The sequence below is a fragment of the Podarcis melisellensis genome (genome assembly GCF_964234715.1).
Source record: "Podarcis melisellensis genome assembly, chromosome: 6".
Classification (NCBI taxonomy): domain Eukaryota; kingdom Metazoa; phylum Chordata; class Lepidosauria; order Squamata; family Lacertidae; genus Podarcis; species Podarcis melisellensis.
Genome location: NC_138538.1, coordinates 75,205,836 through 75,229,589, shown reverse-complemented (window position 1 = coordinate 75,229,589; position 23,754 = coordinate 75,205,836). Strand labels below are relative to the sequence as shown.

Below are 23,754 nucleotides of genomic sequence, written 5' to 3'. Positions count from 1 at the left end.
AAATGCCCTGTAGATGGTAGTCTGGAATTTCCCCTCTGTAAACGGACTTAATTCTTTCTGGAAGATCAGTAATTTCTCCTGCTGTTTTAAGTTACTCATTTTTCATCTGCTGCATTGGTAATAATATCATTTCAGTTAAGCCATCAGCTCTCTTGAGTAATCATTTTTTTAAAAATAAACATTTCATCTCTCCCATCAAGGACTCTCAAATAGTAATAGACTCCTTCAAGTCTGGTTTTGAACCTCCTGGAGACTTTCCATTTGAAGATTACAGTCAGCACATTTACAGGACTGTTTCTGACGGAACAATCAGTACACCAAAGCAAGAAGGGGTGAAAATCGATGCAAAAACCACCGTGGGCAAGGCTAAGGGCAAGCTGTGGCTTTTTGGAAAGAAACCAAAGGTACAACTTTTAAAATATATTTCACATGAGAACACACTCAGGATTTGTGGTTATGGGATCAAATGTAGTCCTTTGGATCAAAATAATGTCATTTTGACCTTATATAATTTTGAAAGACAGTTTGCATTGCCCCAACTGTCCATTTAGGAACTTGGTTTTGGTATTATATGTCTGTTTTGCTCCACCTCAGCTATAGTATTCTAGCAGCACAGGAAACCAGTACAACTGGGGTAGCAAAATGCTGCACAGTAACTTAGCTGCTGGCTTTGCTGGAGCAATTACAACAGTAGTTAGTGACCAGGAACTGCAAACTCCTGGTAACATGTTCCACCAATACTCAAGTGCAGGTCTTGCGAAGGAGCCTGCTGCAACTATTTTGACCAGTAATAGCATCCTCTGTGGCTTGTGTATCTTCTGTATATGTTGGAGTTTTGCTATTGTCTTGAAACTGGAGGGAGATCAGATCAGTTGATTCTGATGGGTGTGTCAATCATCTCTTTAATATCAGAGATTCAGCCTCCTTCTGGCTGTGGTCCATTTAATTGTTTTAGGTACTGGAGGAACTTGCATCCTGCCTGTAATGTGCAATTTTAGAAACTGATGTTTCCGTTCAAAGTGCATGGTTTTGGCAGGTCAGTTTAAAGATATTCAAAGGCACTTGAAGGTTAAAGCAAAGCAGGTGATATATTGCTTTGGACATAATGAAAGAATAATGATGTGAAGGCAAATCGCACCTTACCTTTGCAGAAGTTCTTAGCATAGAGAGCAACAAACAACATAAGCAATATTCTTTTTTAAAAACAACAACACTAATTAAAATTTCATGCAGTGTGTGAAAAAATTGTGTAGAACACATGAGAACGGAATAACCTTCCTTTTCCAGCTGTGCAGTACATCTCCATTACCTTATGAATGCCATTCCTTAAGTCTTCCTTTCTGCCCATACGATTTGAGGATATAAGAATTTTAACATTAGAACACTTAGAATAAATTTTACTGGGGTGCTTTTTTTTTTGTAGGGGATATGTTTTTATTCTTTCAAAAAGTTCCTAGATGTAAAACAAATAAATCTAAAGCCTGTTATCTTTCAGCAATGTGTGTTATCTGAAGGGTGGTTCTTGGCGTCGTTTCGAAACTCCCATGTAAAAGGACATTTTAAACCATTTTAACATCGTAACTAAATATTCTCCCTCTCTTACTTTTTAATTTTCTTACTGTGTTGTATATTTCTGATGGTGAAAACAGCAGAGAGCCTTGTGGCACCTTAAAGACCCAACACATTTGTTATGCCGTCAGCTTTCTGATTATAATATCTGATGGTGGTTGTTATGGGGTGGGGGGGAGGGCGGCTGGGACCGATGGTCTGCTTCTGTATTGAAAGGGGGGGGGAGACAGAATTTTCAGTTCAATGTTTGCCTTATCTGTTCCTTTCTTTATTTCCGCATCAGCCACAGTCCCCTCCCCTTACCCCTACTAGTTTATACTCGTCCAGTACTTCTAATGGTTCCCAGTATCCCTTATGCTCGATTGAACAAGTCCATTATTGCATGAGTGAGATAAAAACAGGGAAGCCCAGAATTTCTTCTTTCAGAAGCCTCAAAAGAGGGGTAAGTTTTATGACGGGTTTTAGGTGCATGATAGTGCTATGAGCAGTGTGCTTGTGGTGTGTGGCTTTCCCCAGTCTTCTCCACCCTCATCATAAGGCTGAAGATCCTATCAGAGGTCATTGTGCTTTGTAGCTCCTTGTTCAGAATAGCTGGCTCATCGCAGGGTGCTGGGTCCATGCTCTCACAATTTTCTCATTCGCAGCCATGAGTGCGTTTAATGCATAATATGTTTGGGGGAAGGAGAAGCCAGGCCATTTTAAAGAACAGAACAATAATTAGTTTGCTCTTTTTTTCTAATGATAATAATAATAATTTTATTATTTACACCCCTCCCATCTGTCAGGGTTTCCCCAGCCACTCTGGGCGTCTTACAGCTTGTCTAAAAACACCAAGTGTTAAAAGCCTCCTGATATAGGGCTGCCTTCTAACATCGGTACGTGGATTTCATCAACACATTGTCAATTTATTTGCAAGCTGCCAATTCCCGAAAAAGCACACACTATAAGAGCAGCTTACAATTGGATGAAGAGCAACAGCGTATCACAAAATCAACATTCGCAGTCACAGTTTCATAATGATAGCGATAATTAACACTACCTAGCAAATGTATCGGTGTAAGTTTTAATCTTTTTTTTAAACCAGAAATAATAATAAAAATTAAATAAATAACAAAAAGCATATACAGGCCACAAATGTAACAGCGTTATTCCTCTCTCAGCAAAACCAGCAAGGGGCCAGATGAACTTTGGAAAGTTTCATTCTGTTCCTAAATGCCACAGCCATTAACTGCTAAATCCACTAAAAGGTAGCTCTTACCTTTTGAAATTTCTATAATATTTGTTCTTTCTTGTAGTCTGTGCAGCAGAGCTCAGGCACAAGGCAGAACCACAGGGTTATTTTTCCTTATCTTTTATGAACTGGCCCCCTAGTGGGCATTTGAGTTCAGTTCTTTCCTAGTCAACATTCTGCACATGCACTCACTGACAATGCCCCATTACCAGAGCATATGGGTTGTTGTTGTTTTTTAAAAAAGGATGTTAGTAAATGGGTCAAATTGTTAATTTAACCAGTATGTTACGGCATCTTCTGCGAGTCTCTGCAGGCCGTTTCGTCTCGTAGATGACAGATTGCATCGGCCGACTTAAAACACAGTTTATTGGGGAAAGTATTTCAGAAAAGTAAGCCAGTTTAACTGATAGGAGTACATATACCTAAAATGTTTTTTAAAAAAATTATTTCAATGTAGTATGATTTTTCATGCAATGTACTTTGACTCAAAACATTTAATTTAGATTTGTTTTCTTGGGGGCTTTGGGTGGTTTTGTTTTTGGTTAAACTGCATTCCATTCCTGGATAACTGCTAAATGCCACTTTTTGAGAAGAATCAAGGAAGTATACTTAACTGATTTATACTGGCATATTCTGCAAAGTAGCATTTGTTCTAGGGCAGTGTTTCCCAACCACTGTTCCGTGGCACACTAGTGTGCCGCGAGATGTTGCCTGGTGTGCCGCGGGAAAAATTTAAAAATTGAAAGTTTTTTTTTTAAAAAAGTCAAATTTTCGATTGTGGCGCCATCACTAGATGACCCCTGGGGTTCCCTCCCTCCCTCCCGCTCTGCGCCTCCCTCCTCCTCCTCCTCCTCCTCCTCCTCCGGGGAGGCCCTTCCTGGCTCTCGGCCAAGGCTTGGCGGCTGCCACTCACTCACTCGCTCGCCCACCCGTCCCTCCATCCCTGCACCCGGCCTCTCCTCCTCTGTCCCCGGCGCGGGGGCTGCTGGGATCCGTAGTCCCCTCGCCCTTGGGCTCCGCGCCCGCGCGGGGTGCGCAAACTACGTTTCCCAGCGTGGCCTGGCGGGCCGGGCGTTTTATTTGAAGCGCTCTTCTCCCGGCCATGGAATGAGCGCAGCGGCGGCAGCCGGGCGGGCAGGGGCTCTTCCGCGCAGACCCCGCACAGCCTGCCTGCGCCCTCCGGAGATCGGGCGGCAGGATGGAGCCCGGGGATCCCCGCGGAGGCGGAGCGGCGGAGGCGGAGGCTGCCCCCCAGGTAGGGCTGCGTCGGGGGTTTTTTATTTTTGCAATGCTGCATCCGCGCCGGAGGGGACGCATCGGACCGCGGGGAGACCCCTTGGTGGGCGTGCAAGGCAATGCATGCGTGCAGGCGTTGCATGGAGTGCAGTGCAATGCAATGGCAACGCGGCGCCCTGCATGCATGCATGCAACTTCCACCGGCGCTCCGGACTTGGCAGGTGAGGGGGGTGCCCAGTGGGCGGCAGAGAGAGCCGGGAGGGCGAAGGGGAGCCGCGGGGGGAGCACCGGTGCACCGGCCCTGCGAGGTGGGTCAGGCGAGTGGCCCAAGGGAGCACCCAGGGATTGTCCTGGCCAGGTGGGGTGATTTGAACCCTGCTCTCTGCCCGGTCTTCGTCCTCATTTAGCCCCCACATGTGCATGACTGTGCATGACTGAGGTTTCCCCCCCTCGTCTTGGCTATGGTGTGAGTCTGTGCTGTTAATTAATGGGGTTCTGCCTTCGGAGAAGATGAGCCAGCCCTCAAGGAGGTGATTATGTAATTTGCTAGCAATTCATGTCCCTCCCGGCGTGACGCTGCGCGCTGACGTCACGGGGGTGTAATGGTGGTGTGCCTCGAGATTTTTTTCATGAAACAAGTGTGCCTTTGCCCAAAAAAGGTTGGGAAACACTGTTCTAGGGATCAAGTGACTGCCAAACATTGATGATTATGCCATGATAAATGAACCAGCAGTAACTCCTTAGGTCTATAAAATACAGTCTTTTGTATATGAGAAATTGATTTTTATTTTTTTGCTGTTGATAACCAGAAGCTGAATGCATTTGCCAATATAAAAATATGCCAATATAAATTATAATTAGGGAAAATCACACCAATTTGATTGCAGTTTAATACTTTATACCAGTCTTAGCTGGGGCATGTTGTTCTAGAGAAGCAGATCATAGTCCATAGATATCCTAAGCAATGCTGGTTAATGATTAGAGGAGTTCTCTCTGTTATGGGAAGGCAGTTCCTTAACTTGTGGATTTTAAGTTGGAGCACCACAACATGGTAACTTCTCTTTTCAGCAGTTTGATCTGTGCTCCTAAAGATTTTAACTCTACACCCTAGAATTCTTAATTCTGCATTTGCAATATATTCCCTTTATCAGGAAGTTTTAAATGTTTGATGCTTTATGATGTTTTATATACTCTGCAAGCCGGCCAGAGTGGCTGGGGAAACCCAGCCAGATGGACGGGGTATTAAAAAAATAATATTACAATTATTATTATTATTATTATTATTATTATTATTATTATTATTATTGCAAAAATTGAGAGTTGCTTATATTTTATTACATTTCCATACCTTGTTATGTGCTCAAAATTCAGAGTTTTGGATACGTTTTTGGTAAGGGAGAAAGTAATTTCGGCAAGGGTTATTTTTGCTGGTAAGGAAGAAGTGGGGACAGCTGGAGTTAATATGTTCTCAGGGTGTCCTCAACAATCCATGGAACTGGATATTTAGCCAGATTCTACACTAATATTAGATCTTATGCTCAAATTGCACATCCATAGACATGCAAATGCACACAGGCCAAGCCATGCTCAGGACACAGAACATGTGTTCATGATCAGGACCATTCTTAGCATAATAACTTGTTAGCACAGGAGCAGAATCTGATCCTCAATGAGCTGCTTTGGAAGTTGGCTGAAAATGCTCCTGTTGCACTTGTTCTTCCTTTCTCCTATCGATTGATCCTGCTGGATATATTGGCAATTATGTGTTACTATTTCTTCATTATAGACGAGGAAGTGGCTACCAATTCTTTTTAGCATAGTCATGGAAAATTAAAAGGTGATGGGATTGAAATTACCATATTTTTTTGCTGTATAAGGCTCACTTTTTCCCTCCTAAAAAGTAAGGGGAAATGTGTGTGCGTCTTATGGAGCGAATGCAGGCTGTGCAGCTATCCCAGAAGCCAGAACAGCAAGAGGGATTGCTGCTTTCGTTGCGCAGTGATCCTTCTTGCTGTTCAGGCTTCTGGGATTCAGAATATTTTTTTTTCTTGTTTTCCGCCTCCAAAAACTAGGTGCGTCTTGTGGTCTGGTGCGTCTTATAGAGCGAAAAATACGGTAACTTTTATTTCAACATTTTCTCATCACGTTGTAAATTTGATCAAATTACTATCAGCAGTTACTAGCCTGTCACATTGCATCCCTTGAAATACGCAACCAAATCTTTTTTTCCTTTGGTTTAAAGGAACAAGTTCAGGCCAGAGGTGCCTTCGGAAGTGCACACGTATTATCTCTCACTAGTTCCCTGCCAGAATCTGCAAATAGAGATTTTGGTGTGAATGCTATTGGCTGGAAAATCTTATAGGGAAAAGCAAGTAGACCTGGAGACCATTTGTAGTTTAGCTAACCTCTTACAAAATCCCTGGAATTTAGGGGTGAGACTGAGCACATATAGAAAACCCAAGGTTCAATCCTTAGGGATTTCTAGCTAAGAACTTTTTTTTCTACAGCTCCAGTGGATTCGAATTAAAAGAAATGAGATTCCAACTAAACATTAGGAAGGATTTTCTGACAATGAGAGCTGCTTGACAGTCGAATGGACTCCATCAGAAGGTGGTGGACTCTCCTTCCTTTGAGGTTTTTAAGCAGAGGTTCAGTAGCCATCGTATCACAGAGGAGAATCCTGCATTTCAGGGGATTGTTTCTGTTCTCGATAGGTGCCTGCTACGTCATGCCCACTAGTCTTTAAAATTCCCATAAGCAAGCCTGCTGTTTGGCCATAATTAAAATGGGATTAGATTAGTTCTTCATGTAAGCAGTCGGGCTATTGTCTTGAACCAATGGCCCCACCTCACACGTAGAGCACCAGTTTGTGAGGGCTGGAGCTCTGCTACCTTCTGGTGACTTGTAATATCTGAGCAGGTATAAAAGAGGTCCCTTGATATAGAAGAGCATAAATAGGCACTGCATGTTAAACAGAAGATGTTACTATCATGCAAGATGTGTACTGTGTTCCAGCTATTTCTCTTGGTGTAATTTACTATTCATGCTATATAAGCAAAATATAGCATTCTGTTCATTCCTTGCTCTTGCTACCATATGTGCCCTCCAAAAAGCCCCTCTCAGGGGATCAGGCATCAGGCTTCTACAAGGGGAAGTGGGGAGGATAATTGCTGCAATTTGGTCTTGATTTCCTGTCACTTCTTCCTCGACCCCAACTCCATGCCTTGCCTACGATATTTAAGATGGTCTTCCAAACTTCCAGTGAGACCTTACTGCAGGAGGAAGAAGAGGGTGGGATACTTTCGTTCTAGGACCTTTCTTAAGTTATCTTAGGATCCAATCCATAGTTTTGCTGGTAGGGGCTAAATTTGTCAAAGCCTATCAATCAATCAATCAATCAATCAATCAATCAATCTTTATTACGGTCAGAGACCAGACAGCAAAGCCCCCCACTTTCTAGTACATTAGTGTTTTAACAGGCTTTTTAAAAGGCTTTTAAAAGGAAAAATAAAAATATTAGTAGAAGTCAAGAGTGAAATGGTTTATGGATAACCTGAGAAGCAAAATATTTCAACTTCTTCTGCCTGGATAAAATATTACTCAAGATGCTGGAACATCATAAACTCTTAAACGGCTCTCTGCTTCATCCATCAGGAGTCCCATCCAGCAGCAGCTGGGCATACCGAAAAGAAATAAAAACTAATGAAATCTTCATGGGCATTTAAGTCTGAATTGTTGACATTGTCCATCTAAATGTAATAATAAATACAGCTGTATGCCTTGTTTTTTATTTAATACAAAAGAGCAGAGGGAAATGTAGCAGATGTCGTTTGGTAGAAATCACGACATGACACACAAAGCTAGATATGATGGATAAATATTTTTATTGTTTGTTAATTACTTTTTTTAAAGGAAAATTTCCAAATGTTTACACATGGGAGCTTTTAGTGCTTCAGTTTGCCAGTGAGACAAAAAATACTGCAAGTGTTGGTTTGGATATTGGCCCCAGTTGTGAGCTATTTTTGTTTGGAACTTAATAATTCTCTCTCTCCCTCCCTCCTTCCCTCCCCCCCCTCTCTCTCTCTCTCACACACACACACAGGATCCCATAACTGACACAAGTTGTAGCCAAATGAACAAATAGTGTGCTTGATTTCTGTTATCTTTCTACCCTTTGGGGGAGGGGAAAAAACTAGAAATTGGGCAGATCACACATTTCTATGCACAAAGCTACTCCCTTTTCTTCCCTCACCCTCATAAGATAATCACCAGATTCAGAAAACCAGTTTAAGTGTGCAGTCACGATGACTTTTTAAATGAGCAATCCTGTATACCACACAGCCAACCTATACCACAAGACTCAATTGTAATCATGGTGTCATCCATGAACTTTCCTAATCACAGTGACGTAACATTTCATCTAGTTTTGCCAAGCAATAACTTCCAAGGATAATTGCTAGGATAGAGAGCAATCCCAGCCCATGTTTTCTACTGAGTCCTGGGATCCCAAGTCTAAAGATTTGTATCGGTGCATCACCTACAGCAGCAGTTGCAAAACTGATACCCTCCAGATGTTTTGGAGTGCAGTTCTCATCAGCACCAGCCACTAAGGCCATGCTGTCTGGGGCTGATTATAGTTAATAGTCTGAAACATCTGGGAGGGACTAGATTGGCAAAGATTGCCCTACAATGTTTAGCGCAGTGGGTCTACAGCTCTGCCATATGGTCATGTTATGTGGTACACCCTCTTAGTCACAAGCATGTTGTTGCTCCAAATTCTGGGTTCCAATGTATATTTTGGGTGTGCCCAAAGGCTTATGCCTCAGTTGTGGCTTTCTTTCATCGCGGCACAAAAGGGTGCTGTTTTTTTGGGGGGGAACCTCCAAATGCTGCTTGGATAGATAGAACATATTGCCCAGAATTTTGAGCCTTGGCGTTTCATCGCTCAGTATGGTCCAAAGCAGTTTTCACAATTGATTGTTTCACAGTTCCTTGTTCTAACCCATATTTCAAGCATCCTTAAATGGAGTCATTTATAAAACAAATCATTGGCATTTTCTGTTATCACATCATAATACAAGGTTGCTAATTAAGAACCTTAATATGAAGGCTTTTCCCAGTGCTTTTCAGCAAAATTGGATACTGCCAGAATAAGATAAGAAGCCATCTGTGTCTTTTTTAAAAAAGATATCGTGCCCCAGAATCAATCTGTGTATGTCTTTTTACCCTTTCCCCATTTTTATTGGTGATTTAGAAATGATATGTTTCGTAACGCTTGAGTATATAATAAAGTATATACAGTCATATGTAGAATTATAGACTACAGTGGTACCTCGGGTTACATACGCTTCAGGTTACACACTCCGCTAACCCAGAAATAGTGCTTCAGATTAAGAACTTTGCTTCAGGATAAGAACAGAAATCAGGCTTCGGCGGTGCGGCGGCAGCAGGAGGACCCATTAGCTAAAGAGGTGCTTCAGGTTAAGAACAGTTTCAGGTTAAGAATGGACCTCCGGAACGAATTAAGTACTTAACCCGAGGTACCACTGTATTACTCTATAATAGCCTCCAGTAATAAATATTTTGATCTAGAATCACTTTGATTAGAAAGTGTTGAAGATTTTTCACATGGGCTTTTGGGAAATAGTCTTCCAGTTATTCAGTTGCAAAAGTGTTGTTTTCTCTAACTATTCATTTGAGCCTTACCGGTAACTTGAATCTGTTTTTGAGCAAGGATGATGGAAGTCCTCTGATTGCCTAAGAGGATGGACTTCTTTGGCCACGACATTTCTTTACATCAGCCATATCCACCTTAGTGACAGTTGTGTTGGCCGGCCAGCTACTTACCCAAAAAGATGAAACCTAACTGTGGAAACTAGGAAAAACCGGGTTTCAGAACATCATAAAGCGTTGCTGTTTTGCTCCCGGAGCTTTGCTAAACAAGACTCTGTTTACAGTAAACCAGGTCATTGCCATTGTCAAACGCTTCTGCTTTGTGTAGTGTTCCTGTCTGCTTTGTTGTCGTTTCCTTCAATGTAGAAATACGTTAAAGAAATAATAGTTCAACAAGATTATACTGTATTGCACCTTTTCAAGCCATAGGCCGTCATCCCATGGCTTGAATTGTGGCCGCTCTTCAATTCTGCAGTGCCTTAGACAATAGTTAAAATGTTGGGAACTTTATGGGGTTCTATTAATTAAGGTTAAAATATCACACACAAAATCTTACTTGGCATCAAGCCCCACTGGGGATTATTCCCAAATGAATATGCAAAGGATTGGGCTGTAAAAGATGCAGATATATATATATATATAAATCTTCCTAAATAATGCTTGGTAGCATGAAAATAATACCCTGTTTCTTTCTGTTTTCAACTGTACCGGTCAGTGGTCTGTGAAGACGGTAAGGCCTGTGTGCTGTAAACTTCGTAACAAGAGCATGAAAGTAGCTTATTGAAGTCGTGTCCATCTCATAGTTGCTTTGAGTGAATTGGTATTCAGATGCGTATTCTTAGTCACTCTTTGTCTCATTATCCATTTGTGCTTGGTGTGAACAAAATAGACTCCTGACATTGCACAGAGGAAAGGAATTCAACCAATAGGCAAGGATGTACTCCTGTTTTGCCTCCATAAAATGAGAGTGATACCTACTCAATCCAGAGCTTCCTTTTCCGACAATGTGCTTGTGAATGAGGCCTACAAGGAAGTCAGTCCTATGCATGCCTGGAGCTATACTATCTGAGTCTTATATTTTAAAAACATTTCATTTAGTCCATAACTGATAACCATGGTAGTTATCGCAATACCGTTCCTGAAAGTCTTTGTTGAAGACAGCAGAACCTGATCCCCCCACACCACTTAACACATTCTCTTACACATGCAAAGTAGATGGATTTTCATGGCCAGGTAATAACAAATGAATGTGCTAAGCGGTCATCTTCTGAGTAGACCCACTGACTTAACTTAAATCCATGGATTTCAACAGCCATACTCTATTGTGGCTTAGCCAGATATCACTCACTATTTTGGACTTGGTCAAAACTGCTGTTGGAAACTTTTAGCCAATGCTGGTGGTTTGTTTAAAATGAAGTCGCCTGGCTGTTTACAGCAATCACTGCTATTTAACAATAAATGAAAATAAAGTAATTCAATAGATTAAAATTATTCTGATTAGCGTAAAAAAGGCAAACTTTTCTTCTGAGCTTAAGTTGTATTGATCACAGGAGAAATATGCCTCAAAGCTTTCCTAGTTTCTCTGATGTGTATAGCATTGTTCATTGGTCATACTTTTACATAACTTCTTTAGCCTCATTTGTAAAATCAGCAATTTTATATAACTAAATTCTACAACTTAGTTAAGTGTTCACAATAGGTGTGGCAGACAGAATCTGGAGAGGAGGATTCAAGATAATCTGTTTCCTTTGGTAAAGGAGGCATGAAACATAAATAAGATTCCTATATTTATCCCAGTACTTAATATTTACATATAGATTCATATTTTTAATTGTGTTCAGTACAAAATAATTTCTGTGGCAGGAAGCTGGTGGCAAATTTTGCTCCTTTATTGCAGACAGTTCCATTTTATTTCAAATAAGGTTTGAAGGTAGAATTATGGCAAAAGTACAATGGAAATGAACAGTTAAGGGGTTAAGTTCCATTGATTCTCATGGAAATTAGAAATGCCTATTTTTTGCGAGATTGTTTCCATAGTTTCTCCTTTGTGTATATTGACTGAGGCCTTTATTATGCTTAAAAATAAAAGACAATTATGTGAGAGCAAAAGTTACTTCTTATAAACTACATTGAATGACACAAACCCAAAATCCCTAATGCAGCTCATTGTTCTTAATTAGAACAACTTAATATAATACACAATGCCTGATAATTTTATAGTTTTGCATTTAAAATCATGATTTATGTAGGAGCTGTTTAGCACAAGTTCAACACACAGAGCAATGCTTTTAAAAGGAAGGCTTACAACTCTGCTGAAAAGGAGATTAGTATGAGATTTTGGAGGGAAATTAACTTAATAGGCCTTATTGTTTTACAGCCCTTTGAAACAGATTCTCTGAGCAGATGGCAAAACCGTGAACACAAACAGACTTTTGAATTCTTGTTTAGCTTGTAATTACTGGTTGGTGCTATAGTTAACTTATTAAATGTGCTCAAGTAGGTGGATTTGTGAGCCTTTTCATTGAAACACCCTGTTTGTAGCTCAGAACTTGTTAATTATAGTCCAAAACCAACTAATGTTGGATGTAGTAGGAACTTTTTGCTTTGACTTTGGTGGAAGCAACTTTACAAGACTTCGGTAAATTGGAGGTAAATCGTCACATTTGCATCTGAGCATGTCTGCATTGATATTTGGCAGATTTTAGCAAGCGAAATCTTAGTTGGCCTATTCAGTGCTTTCTTCTTCTTCTAGAAAAATAGGTGCTGGTACGCACTATGAAATTGTTACAGTAAGTTCCACACTTTTTAACAACGAAAAGTGGTGCCAGTACTGCGAATCCTTGAGTACCCACTGGAAAAACAAACAAGCACGATGGGCCTATTTCTAGTGAATATCAGTAATAATTCTTAGCTGTATTCTGAACCAAGTGGTAAAGGGAATAAGTTAACTTCTGATCCATCAGACTTTCATGTAGACTTCATGCTGCTTTTGATATATCCTGTGGTTAGAGGATAGAGGGAATAAACTTAGATATAGTATGAAGATGCTGTGATGGCTACCACAAGATGTAGCGATGGGTACCAACTTAGATGGCTTTAAAAGGATTAGAGAAATCTATGGATGGCAAACTGCCAGTGGATGGCTGAGCACTGCCTCTCATCTTGGAGATGGGATACCAGTTATTGGGGAGAGTCTTCAAAGGAAGCTCAAAGTGGCAAAGCAGCTTCTCTCTCCTCCAGATTTCAGCATGATGGAAGAGAACCTCTGGGAGGTTGGCCTGTCGCCACAGCAAGCTTGGAGAATGGAATTGTGGAGCGTTCTCAACAGGATAAAGAGTTGCGTGCAACTGGGAAACCTAATAATGTATTCTGCTGTTTCTAAATTGCAGAGCACTTTGTTGTCACCATGTTTGCCTATTTTAACGCCATTGAAAATGAGTTAAACCACAGTTTGGCAAAACAGACTTAAGAAATGGAGTATTATAGGCTTGGTTCTGCTACAAGGCCTGCTTCCCTCCTTGCAGCCTCTCCCCGGTGCTGATTTCCCCTCCCTTATCATCACAATTCCCTGGCAAAGAGATTAACAATCATTACTCCTAACCAGGATTTCCCTTAAGTCAGGTGCCCATTTTAAAACTGACATTTCAGATCCCTGGGTTAAGCAGTGCTGAAAAGTTTTAACTTGGGTGCCAGTTAACTTTTTAGCCGCTATTCAGGTGAAAGGGAACTTGCTCTCACTGGGGAGGAAAGCCTCAGGATGGCTTTCAGTTAGCAGGGAGCCAGCACTTCATCTGTGCAAAGAAAATGCATTTTTTAAAAAAATGTATGTTGTGGCAAAAGGTTTAATGAATCCAAGCCACCTCTAGGAATGATGTCTCCTCCCAAAGAATTTTGAGAATTTGAATAGATCTATGGGATAACTACCCTGAGACAGCCACCCATGCAATTAATGTGCACAGTTCAGGGATGTTTTCAGATCTGTTTAATAAGATTTTGGTTAAACCTCCGGGTATGCAATGAAAGCCACTTAATAACATCCCTGTTGCTAGTGCTTTGTTGTTGTTGTTGTTTAGTCGTTTAGTCATGTCTGACTCTTTGTGACCCCATGGACCAGAGCACGCCAGGCACTCCTATCTTCCACTGCCTCCCGCAGTTTGGTCAAACTCATGTTAGTAGCTTTGAGAACACTGTCCAACCATCTCGTCCTCTGTCGTCCCCTTCTCCTTGTGCCCTCCATCAGGGTCTTTTCCAGGGAGTCTTCTCTTATCATGAGGTGGCCAAAGTATTGGAGCCTCAGCTTCAGGATCTGTCCTTCCAGTGAGCACTCAGGGCTGATTTCCTTCAGAATGTATAGGTTTGATCTTCTTGCAGTCCATGGGACTCTCAAGAGTCTCCTCCAGCACCATAATTCAAAAGCATCAATTCTTCGGCGATCAGCCTTCTTTATGGTCCAGCTCTCACTTCCATACATCACTACAGTGGTACCTCAGGTTAAGAACTTTGCTTCAGGATGAGAACAGAAATCACACAACAACAACGGGGCGGGGGGAAACCCCATTAGCTAAAGTGCTACCTCAGGTTAAGAACAGTTTCAGCTTAAGAACAGACCTCCAGAACAAATTAAGTTCTTAACCCGAGGTACCACTGTACTGGGGAAACCATAGCTTCAACTATACGGACCTTTCTCGACAAGTTGATGTCTCTGCTTTTTAAGATGCTGTCTAGGTTTGTCATCGCCTTTCTCCCAAGAAGCAGGCATCATTTAATTTCATGACTGCTGTCACCATCTGCAGTGATCATGGAGCCCAAGATAGTAAAATCTCTCACTGCCTCCATTTCTTCTCCTTCTATTTGCCAGGAGGTGATGAGACGGAAGAACATTATTATGCCAGCTTTTAATACCTCTTTGGATATCCACAGCCTGTTTCCTCCCCACCCCCACCCATTGTTTTCCATCCCCAAGTTCCTTACGGGTTCTCTTAATGAAATTTTGCCTTCTCTCTGTGATGAGGCTGGCTTGACATTTAGAAGCCCATATAGATCGGTAGAAAATCTCCTGAACTGGGAATTTGGCAGCTCTAATAATGTTCAGATCCAATAATTTTGTGCTCTGCTAGTACTTTCGGGCACAAATACTGTAGTTTCATGTTGTTCCAGTAAGCTCCATGTTGGATATTTCTGGCATCGCTGCTCCTTATGACATTGATTACGTCACATTACTTGTTGGGAAAGGGGTTTCCGTGTTCCAGAACTTCCTCCCTTCCTATTGGAAAAATTGGTGAATAATCTGTGGGGATCGTCTTCAGTGGTGGGGAGGAACAATGTGAGTAAGCTTTATCAGGGTTTGAGGTTCTATGGGAGCCTGGGCCGATTTAAGTTACCTTTTACGTGGTTATCAGCCACGTTTTACATCTCCTAATGCAACTTCTTCATGATTTGGTTTTTTTAAAAACTGCCCAAATTCCCTGTAATTCCCAGTTTGGTTCTGACTGCCCTTCTTATTAACAATAGAAAATCCCAAGGCGATCTATGGAACTTGGCAATGAAAATGTTGCTCTGTTAAAATCTTAATAATTTGGAAATGTGTCTGTCAAAAAGCATGTCAAGACTGAGAGTCTTGCCGCACTTCAGATTCATTGTGGCTTGTGATTTTGAGGGGTAGATGTCTTATCAGAAGCAGTAATGTTTGTTACAAGAGGCTAAACATGGCTGCTTTTACCATAATTTACCCTAAACCTGTCTAGTCTTGCAACTGCTTGTTCCATAACGACCAGAGGTTTTCCAGCAGTGTCACCGATTGAGCCTACACTCCCCTCATTCAGGCATTTGAAATATTTTGCAGTGTCCCCCCCCCCCCAAAAAAATTTAAAGATCCTTTTTTCATTCTGGTTCACTAGTATATTTCCACACACACCCCTTCTGAGTCTATTGCCTCTGAAATGGATTTGCTTTCCCTTCAAGATTATTTAACACATGGAAGAACTGTTTATAATCTGTAACATCTTGAAAATCTCAGATTGAAGGGGGGGGGAGGAATCACAGACCATCAAGAAAATAATTCAGTCTGATGCGCGCGCGCGCACACACACACACACACACACACACCGCCCTGGAGCTATGCTTTGCAGCATTGTGGTGTTTAAAAAAACAGTTCTTCCTCCAGTGAGGAAGTCCTCTTGGTTATGTGTGAGGTGCCAGCAGAAATGTAAGTAGCTGCACTTTCTGAGGGTTGTATTTTCACTTGGTTTCAGGGCCCTGCTCAAGAAGATTTCAGCCACCTGCCTCCAGAACAAAGGCGGAAAAAACTGCAGCAGCGAATTGATGAACTTAACAGAGAACTACAAAAAGAGACAGATCAGAAGTAATTTTGCTTTTCTGTTCTTGTATCTTGACCTTATCTTTACTGCTCTTTTCCTAGGCATCGAGATGTCTCTTCTGCAAACATCAATTTGTCTTTAATTTTCTCCGTGTTGTTCATGAGTCCTCTCAAACCCCATAGTTTTGGGGGTGTCCTGAGTGTTAAGAAATTGTACTGCTTTCTATTCCTTCCTCCTCAGTTTCATTGTTGCAAGGAAAACAATTTTCTAATTCGATATACTTTTTTTTCTTTCTACAGAGATGCGCTCATCAAAATGAAAGATGTATACGAGAAAAACCCGCAAATGGGTGATCCGAGCAGTCTTCAGCCAAAGCTGGCTGAAACTATGAGCAACATGGACCGCCTTCGAATGGAAATTCACAAGAATGAGGTTAAAATCTATTAAGACATTTCGAAAGAAGGCTGGTATAAGATTTTAGATGCCTCTAGATAAGCAGCAAATTCTGCAAAAAAAATCCTCCAAAAAAATTCTGCAAGGGTATTCATAATGTGGGGAAAATCCTGGTTTGCTTTTGCACTCCATTTACAACAACTGCCACTTTAAAGCCACCTGGCTTTAATGTTTCCAATTTAGTTAACAAGGAGCGATTTGTAAAAATCCTATGGCAGTCCTTGCCTGTACCTTTAGAGATGTTCGAGCCCTGAAACAAGAAGCATGTAGCTATTCTCTACAGAACCAAATAGCCGGAAGAGCACTGGTTAGAAAACATTTTTGCAGATTCAGTTTTTCTGTATCTGTGGTACCAGAGCTGACAAATCGTGCACTTATGGGTATGGATTGGGAGACTTCCTGAACAGATGAGTGAGTTAAGAGAAACTGAAGAATTTTTAATATAGTACTGGCGGCGTGTGGTACTTGTATATACCCATCAACTGCACCCCCCCAGGGGACATCCCATTTTTTTCTTGCAAGAGGACAGCAACCAAAATGGCCACCACAATCTCCGGCTGCACTTTTTTCGGGCATGGCACCGCAAAACGCACATTTTTTGGGTGCTGTGCCCCAAAAAGCCCTTTTGGGAGGAGCCACGAACTTGTATGGGTCATGTGACTTGTGCAGGAGTGCAGCCTGGGAAGATGGTATCCCAGATTTTTTTGCCCCTTCATATTGCTTGTGGTGAATTTGGTTACTCACAGTTCCAGAATATTGCTTTAGAGTACAAATCTGCTTTGAGAACAGTTAAGATGTGTGTTTGGTCTCTTAAGCATTTATTTTGCTGCTGGTGCCAAATGATCTCTGTCTGTCTGTCTCTGTCTCAAGGCCTGGCTTACTGAAGTTGAAGGTAAAGTAGCAGCAAGAGGAGACCGTAGACACAGCAGTGATATCAACCACCTCGTAACCCAAGGACGAGAGAGGTCACTATATTTATCTTTTAAACTAAGTTCACTGTCTTTGCCACTGTCGTTTTCTAAAACAGCAGTCACTGCATCCATCTAGAATTTGATTAAACAAAAACTATTGCCTTTGCCCCCAGAACCTCTCCAAACCCTTTCCCACTTGGTTTTCTGCCCTCTTCCCTCTCTTTCCTTACTTCTCAGAGATCTAGCCCAGGGGTGGGGAACCTGTGGCCTGCTGCATATTGCTGGGCTCACATCAGTCCCACACAGCACGGCGAGTGAATAAGACTGATGGGAGTTGGAGTCCAGCAATAGCTAGAGGTTGATGGGTTGCCCACCTCTCATCTAGGCACTGCAGTTGTAATTGCTGTGTTACACAAAAGCAATGTTTTTGTTGCTGGAGCTGAAAAGAGAAGGTGGAATTGCAGATAAATTAGGACTTCCTCTTCAAATCTTGTCTTCACCTCTCATGTAACTCTCTCTCTCTCTCTCTCTCTCTCTCTCTCTCTCTCTGTGTGTGTGTGTGTGTGTGTGTGTGTGTGTGTGTGTCTAGCGCACACACACACACACAGAGAGATGTGTGTGTGTCCAGCACATTTTAGTGTTCGTTTTGTACATCTTTTGAATTATGACCGTTTGAATGCTTGAAATTTGAGTGATGAGTGTTTAAATTTATAGGCTTTCCCTTGGAATGCTTTTTTAATTATTGTATCTTTTCACTGATGAGCAGTATCCATTTTTAAAATGAATTATTTGCTTAAAGAATTGCACCCAACTTCAGATAGTTTCCTATTCCCTCCCTTCTCCTTAAAAGGGCCGGTGAGGTATTTAGCTCTCCTTAGCTGCAGTTAAGGAACAACTGCTCTTCACCTTTTTGTAACTAGCAAGGTAAAACTGAGGCTTAGACAGTCCCAGCAATGACCCAAGGAATGTGGCCTCTGATTTAGAAAGCTGTATCAAAAAGATGTAAACCACACACGTACAATTTGTATTTTGGGTAGCCGATGAGGAACAGAGCCCGTACCTTGCCCGTACCTTGGCAACAAAGCAAACTTCAAGGACTGTGAATGTTCTTGCTTCATGAGTACAGTGGTACCTCGGTCTAAGAACAGTCCTGTTTAAGAATCATTTGGTTTACAAACTCTGCAAAACCGGAAATAGTGTCCCGGTTTGAGAACTTTTACCCTGGTCTAAGAACGGAATCCGAACAGTGGAAGCGCACCGGCAGCAGGAGGCGTCATTGGGGAAAGCGCGCCTTGGTTTAAGAACGATTTTGGTTTAAGAACGGACTTCCAGAACAGATTAAGTTCATAAACCGAGGTACCACTGTATTAGCATGCATGCAGTTGTCTTCTTCACTCTCACAGCCATGCATGGTTCTGAGGAGAAAATGATAGCAGTTGCATAATTCTGTTCCCATAGACAGAGCTTTAAAAGAGTGTTTCTGTATTCTGCCTATTTTGATCTAATAGGCTCTGTTCTGAAATCAGAGCTCCTTCTTCATCTAAGGACTGTCCTTGGATTCTTATCTATACTCCCTGCCTACGCCTGTATTCATCCGTAGCAATAAGTATTTATGTCAGGGTTTGCCATGCATAGTTACTGTGAGCTGAAACAGAGTCAGCAAATGTTATGATAAGCGTACAGGAAATGTTGGTGTTCTTGGTTTGCAAAGTGTGAAGGTTCCCTTGTCTCAACCATTGCATTGCAGCCCTGAAGGGAGCTACACCGATGATGCCAACCAAGAAGTTCGAAGCCCACCCCAGCAGCACGGCCCCCATAACGAATTTGACGACGAGTTTGAAGATGACGATCCCTTACCAGCCATAGGACACTGCAAAGCTATCTATCCTTTCGATGGTAAGATTGGCTTAAGGGAAATATATTTACACACACGCAAAAATGTGTGTGAATCCTATATATGGCAATTACCTTTTGCCTTACCTAGATAATAACTGTCTGCATATAAACGATTCTAGCAGCTGGTTTTGGTTCTGGGAAATCATGCCATAAATCATTTTTGTTTAACGGCAGAAAAATGCGGCAGCGTGGTAACAAAACAAATATGTTAGATTAGAAAAACAGCCATTGGCGCGCGTTCAGCTTTGCAACAAGAGACCATGTTTTGTCTCCTGGCCTACAATTGGAACATATGCTCCGCTTCACAGATTTGATGTATCCTCCCATGGGTGGAAAACGAGAGCCGGGGGAGCTTGCATTTAAACCCTGCGAGAGCTGTGACGAAGGTTTTCTTATTGTGTGCGTATGTGTTTATCCCCGTTTCCTTCTAGGTCACAATGAAGGCACTCTGGCGATGAAAGAAGGGGAGATTCTGTACATCATAGAGGAAGATAAAGGGGATGGGTGGACTAGAGCCCGGAGGCAGAACGGAGAAGAAGGATACGTGCCAACATCCTACATCGATGTAACTCTAGAGAAGAACAGTAAAGGTGCAGTAACCTATATCTAACCTCCAGCCCGCCGGCTTAACAATGAACATTCCTTAAAGAATCCTGAAGCACACAGATGGATGGAAAGTGTTAAGAGCGTTCGGGAAGCCTTTCAATCTGTTGTTCACCATGTGAGCTCGTCCGGGGATGTCTGTACTGAAGCTGGAAGAACGTCTGCCTTTCAATGAGTCTCTTGACACAGCCTTGGCCAGTGCCATGTCCACAAGTCTTCTTTCTCTGCCTCTGTCTGCTTCAGGGCTTCTAAGCATTATCCTACAATCAATGGTTAATCTGTTGTGATTTTGATGGTTTATTTTTTGGGGAGGAAAACTTTTTACTGGCTTAAATGTTTTTTAAAAAATTGATCACTATTACTATTATTTCCATGGCATCAGTGTATACAGTCCATTAGCCAACCCCTGCCCCCTTCCCAAATCCACCCCCCCCAAAAAAACCCAAAACATTTTCCAATACTCAGCAGTGAAAATGGCCCTGCTGCAAATAAAGTGGGCAAGCAGATCTGCTTTTGCTTTTCTGAATGCAAGCCTTTCTTCCTTGTTCTCTTGCCCTGTTCTGCATTGTGCATGGAAAACGGCTGACAATCCAGTGCAATGAGGTGCAGTTCAGAAAACAAAGAAACCGTTTCTGCTGCGAATGTACAAGCCATTGCTTAGGTGTAAGAGGTTGCTGCTAACGTTTACAAACATGCCTGTCGCGTACGCATTATTGCAGTTTTTACTTTGCAAAAATCAACGAGCGGCACTTTCCCATCCTACAAAGGATGAATGTGGAAGGTAGCTGGGGGAGTGCATAGCTAGTAACTGGGGACTCCGCAGGCGTGCAGCATTCTGATGTTGCCCCTCTTTACTTCGTTCCTACCTGTTAAGAACTTTGAATGTAACGTGGGTTGCTGAAATGACTTCCTTCTCCTTGGGATTCTATTCTGTCGGTAAAAGGCAACTTCCTCTTCTCTTGCACTGACACTGAAAAAACATCTCTCCTGGGAAATATCTGTTCCAGGAGTCCAGGCAACGCTGCATCTCAATTTCATGTGCACAAATTCGGTGTGGACCACCCCATTCAGTCCACCAGAAGGAGCATATCTCATATGTGAAGGAAGGTAGATGCTGATGAGCTCCCCTTTGCTCAAATGAAAATCCCTGTGTGCACATTGGAGTGCCTGGGCCTGGAATAGATCGCTGGACTCTGATGATAGTTGCTGATGCACCTCTATAAGTAGAATTTTCTAAGCGCCACTAGATAACCTGTACATTTTCACTTGGGCTGGGGAGTTATTCTGGTAGCAAAGTTGCACTAATTTGCTACGGGATGAACTGCTGTCTGGAAGATAGGAATGCTTGAAAAGGCTTGGTGCCATTACCTGTGCATAGGATTTATTTTCTAACCATTTAGAGGGGTTATTTTATTTTTTACTTTATTCTATGAGCACACTTCTCTCTCTGAAGGCCTCTGGTAATTCTGTTCTCTTTTTTCCTCTTGGACTGCAGGTTCCTGAAGCGGGTTTCTGAGAAAATGGGCGAGATGTTGAAGGAGGTTACATGCAGCTGCTTTTTTTATTTTTAGGGGGGTGGGCGAGGGAAGGAAGGGGGTAGGGAGTTAGGCCCAGCAAGATGGGCAAAAGCCAGTTGCATGAAGGCATGCAGGCAAACATGACTCACTAACCATGTTAGCATCCCTCTGTGTATTCAAAATCGTTACAGTAAAGCCACAGCTCCATTTCAGCAGAACCAAACCACCTGAAAACACATTCCTTTCGTGGTTCTGAAAAAGCCCTCCTTTTGCTGTCTGCCCGTTGCATTGCCTATTGGCTGTTTCGGCTGCCTCATTTCCCATGCCCATTTTGAGCTGGCATTGAATTGAAGCCATGTCATCCTTCACGGTCTCTGCCTGTGCCACCTCCATTCTCGCCCTAACCTCCTCCTGCATGTCTAGATACGTATCAGGACTGCCTGCCTAATGTTTTGTATTTCCATAGCTCTTCCTCCTCTTCTGCATTCGTAGCAAAACCCCACTTTACTGTAGTTCTGTTATCTCCAGCACTAAAGTTTGTTTTCCTTTTCATTTCAGTTTCCACTTAATGCTGCTATTGTTACCTTTTTCTTTTTCTTTTTTTTTCTCATTATGACCATCGTCATTACATTCCAGTTCTTCTTATGTGTTGCGACTGATGTGCAAAAACCTAACATTCATTTTGATTTGGGGGAAAGGAACGTGTCCCAGCAGCCCATCCTCAGCACCTCAATAACCTGTGAGCACTGAAAAGCCTGAGATTTAACAGCACAGATTTTTTTCCACCACAAGACAAAACGACTGTTTTCAGAAGTGCTTGCCATTCAGATGCTGCCTTAAAACTCTCGAGTGCCTAAATCTGTTGATTGCCAACGCTTACCACTTCAGTATCCCACAAAGGGCTCCGTGCCTCTGCTCCGAATGACCTCCTGCCTCTTTCTACAGTACTACAGCTGCTGGTAGCCTTGGCAGATGCTTTCTGGGCCTCTGCCACAACATGATACATGGTGCATTGTAAACTTTATGCATTGGAAGCAAAACACATGTATCGTTTTCATTTTATGTCTAATGAATGTTTTTAATAGGATTTTTATGGAGCCTTTTTTCTTTCTTTCCTTGATTGTCTCTTATTTCTTGACTTGGCGGGGCAGGGTTGGGTTGGGGAAAGACTCCAGTTTCTAATTAACTGCAGTGCTAGTCTGTTTCCAAGTGACGCTTCATTGTAAGGACCATTTGAAAAATTGGAGTGATACTTTGTAATGATCTATGTGCACTTTTACTTGTAAACATTTGAGATTTGAGAAATGTTTATACATGTAAATATAGTTGTCTGCAGCACACACCCCATATTGCCCACGTTGTTTTGTCTGCCATTTGTGAGTTCTGTTAATGAAATCATCCCTACATCTAAAATAAATAGGGGAATCTTAGAATATGGGGAGAAGGGAGGGAGGGAGGAACCATTTAAGTTAAAAGCTTCATTGATCCAGCTTTTTTTTGCTGTTTGTGGTAATGTTAAAAACAAACCAACCGGTTTTCTAGGGGTAGGGTGGGGGGGGTGAAGCAATATTTGGACACAGCAGTGCTGGATTCCTTTAGAACTTTTTTCAGTGTTATTAGGAATTGTACTACCAGTAAAACTAAATCTGTGTGACTATTGTGGTCTCTTCTTTTTATTATTAAGTGTGCCACTATTACGCAAATGACATAGTGTATTTGCAGGGGCGGCGGGGGGGGGGAATTAAACACTAAAGGTTAGATTTTTTCGGATATTGTAAACAGGGTTATTTATATGATGTGACCTCTTTACTCATTACTGACAAAACTACATTGTATTAGTCATTCAGCTTTTGGGTTTCTAAAAGACCAACCTAGTGGTGTTTTTTTAAAAAAGAATATTATTATTTCAAAGTTAAATATAATGAGAAAATGTTCTCAATATAACTTGCAGTCAAGAGCTCTGTAGATTATGCCTAATGAACTCATGGGCTTCTACTAAATAACTCATAGCAAAGGACTAATAACCGTTCTTTCATGCTACTGTTTTTCTAGGAACAGGATTTGTTTCCTCAGGAGATATTCTTTCTGTGGTATAAGGCACAGTGAATTTATGAGGGTTATTACATTTAAAGGGAGGGGGGAAATATTTGTACTTGCACAGTTAGCTAAAATCATGCTGAAATTTTGAACATGATGAATTGTCTTGAGTCTTACAACTTTCCAGTAATTTTTAATCTTTTGTGCACGTGTTGATTTTTAAATGTTTAAATGCTTTGTTAAAAAATAGTGGTTCTCTTGAAAATATTTTCATGGAATTAAAAGCAACCTTTTCATGGCCCGGACAATTT

The 23,754-nt window shown here is 41.7% G+C and overlaps 1 protein-coding gene across 4 annotated transcripts in view; it reads left to right on the top strand.

Moving 5' to 3' along the window:
* FNBP1L (formin binding protein 1 like) overlaps window positions 1-23,751 on the top strand; it is a 73,707-nt gene extending 49,956 nt beyond the window's left edge. For 2 of the 4 annotated variants that reach the window (XM_081916055.1, XM_081916057.1), the window contains 6 exons: window positions 201-404; window positions 15,961-16,070; window positions 16,326-16,458; window positions 17,350-17,444; window positions 19,138-19,286; window positions 19,718-20,337. In XM_081916055.1, coding sequence (XP_081772181.1) covers window positions 201-404; window positions 15,961-16,070; window positions 16,326-16,458; window positions 17,350-17,444; window positions 19,138-19,286; window positions 19,718-19,896 — 870 coding nt within the window. In that variant the 3' untranslated portion in view covers window positions 19,897-20,337. Of the gene's footprint in view, window positions 1-200; window positions 405-1,852; window positions 2,012-10,424; window positions 10,440-15,960; window positions 16,071-16,325; window positions 16,459-17,349; window positions 17,445-19,137; window positions 19,287-19,717; window positions 20,338-21,384 lie in introns of those variants that run through there. The other 2 variants (XM_081916058.1, XM_081916056.1) reach the window with 2 other exon arrangements.
* The last annotated feature ends 3 nt before the right edge of the window (window positions 23,752-23,754 follow it).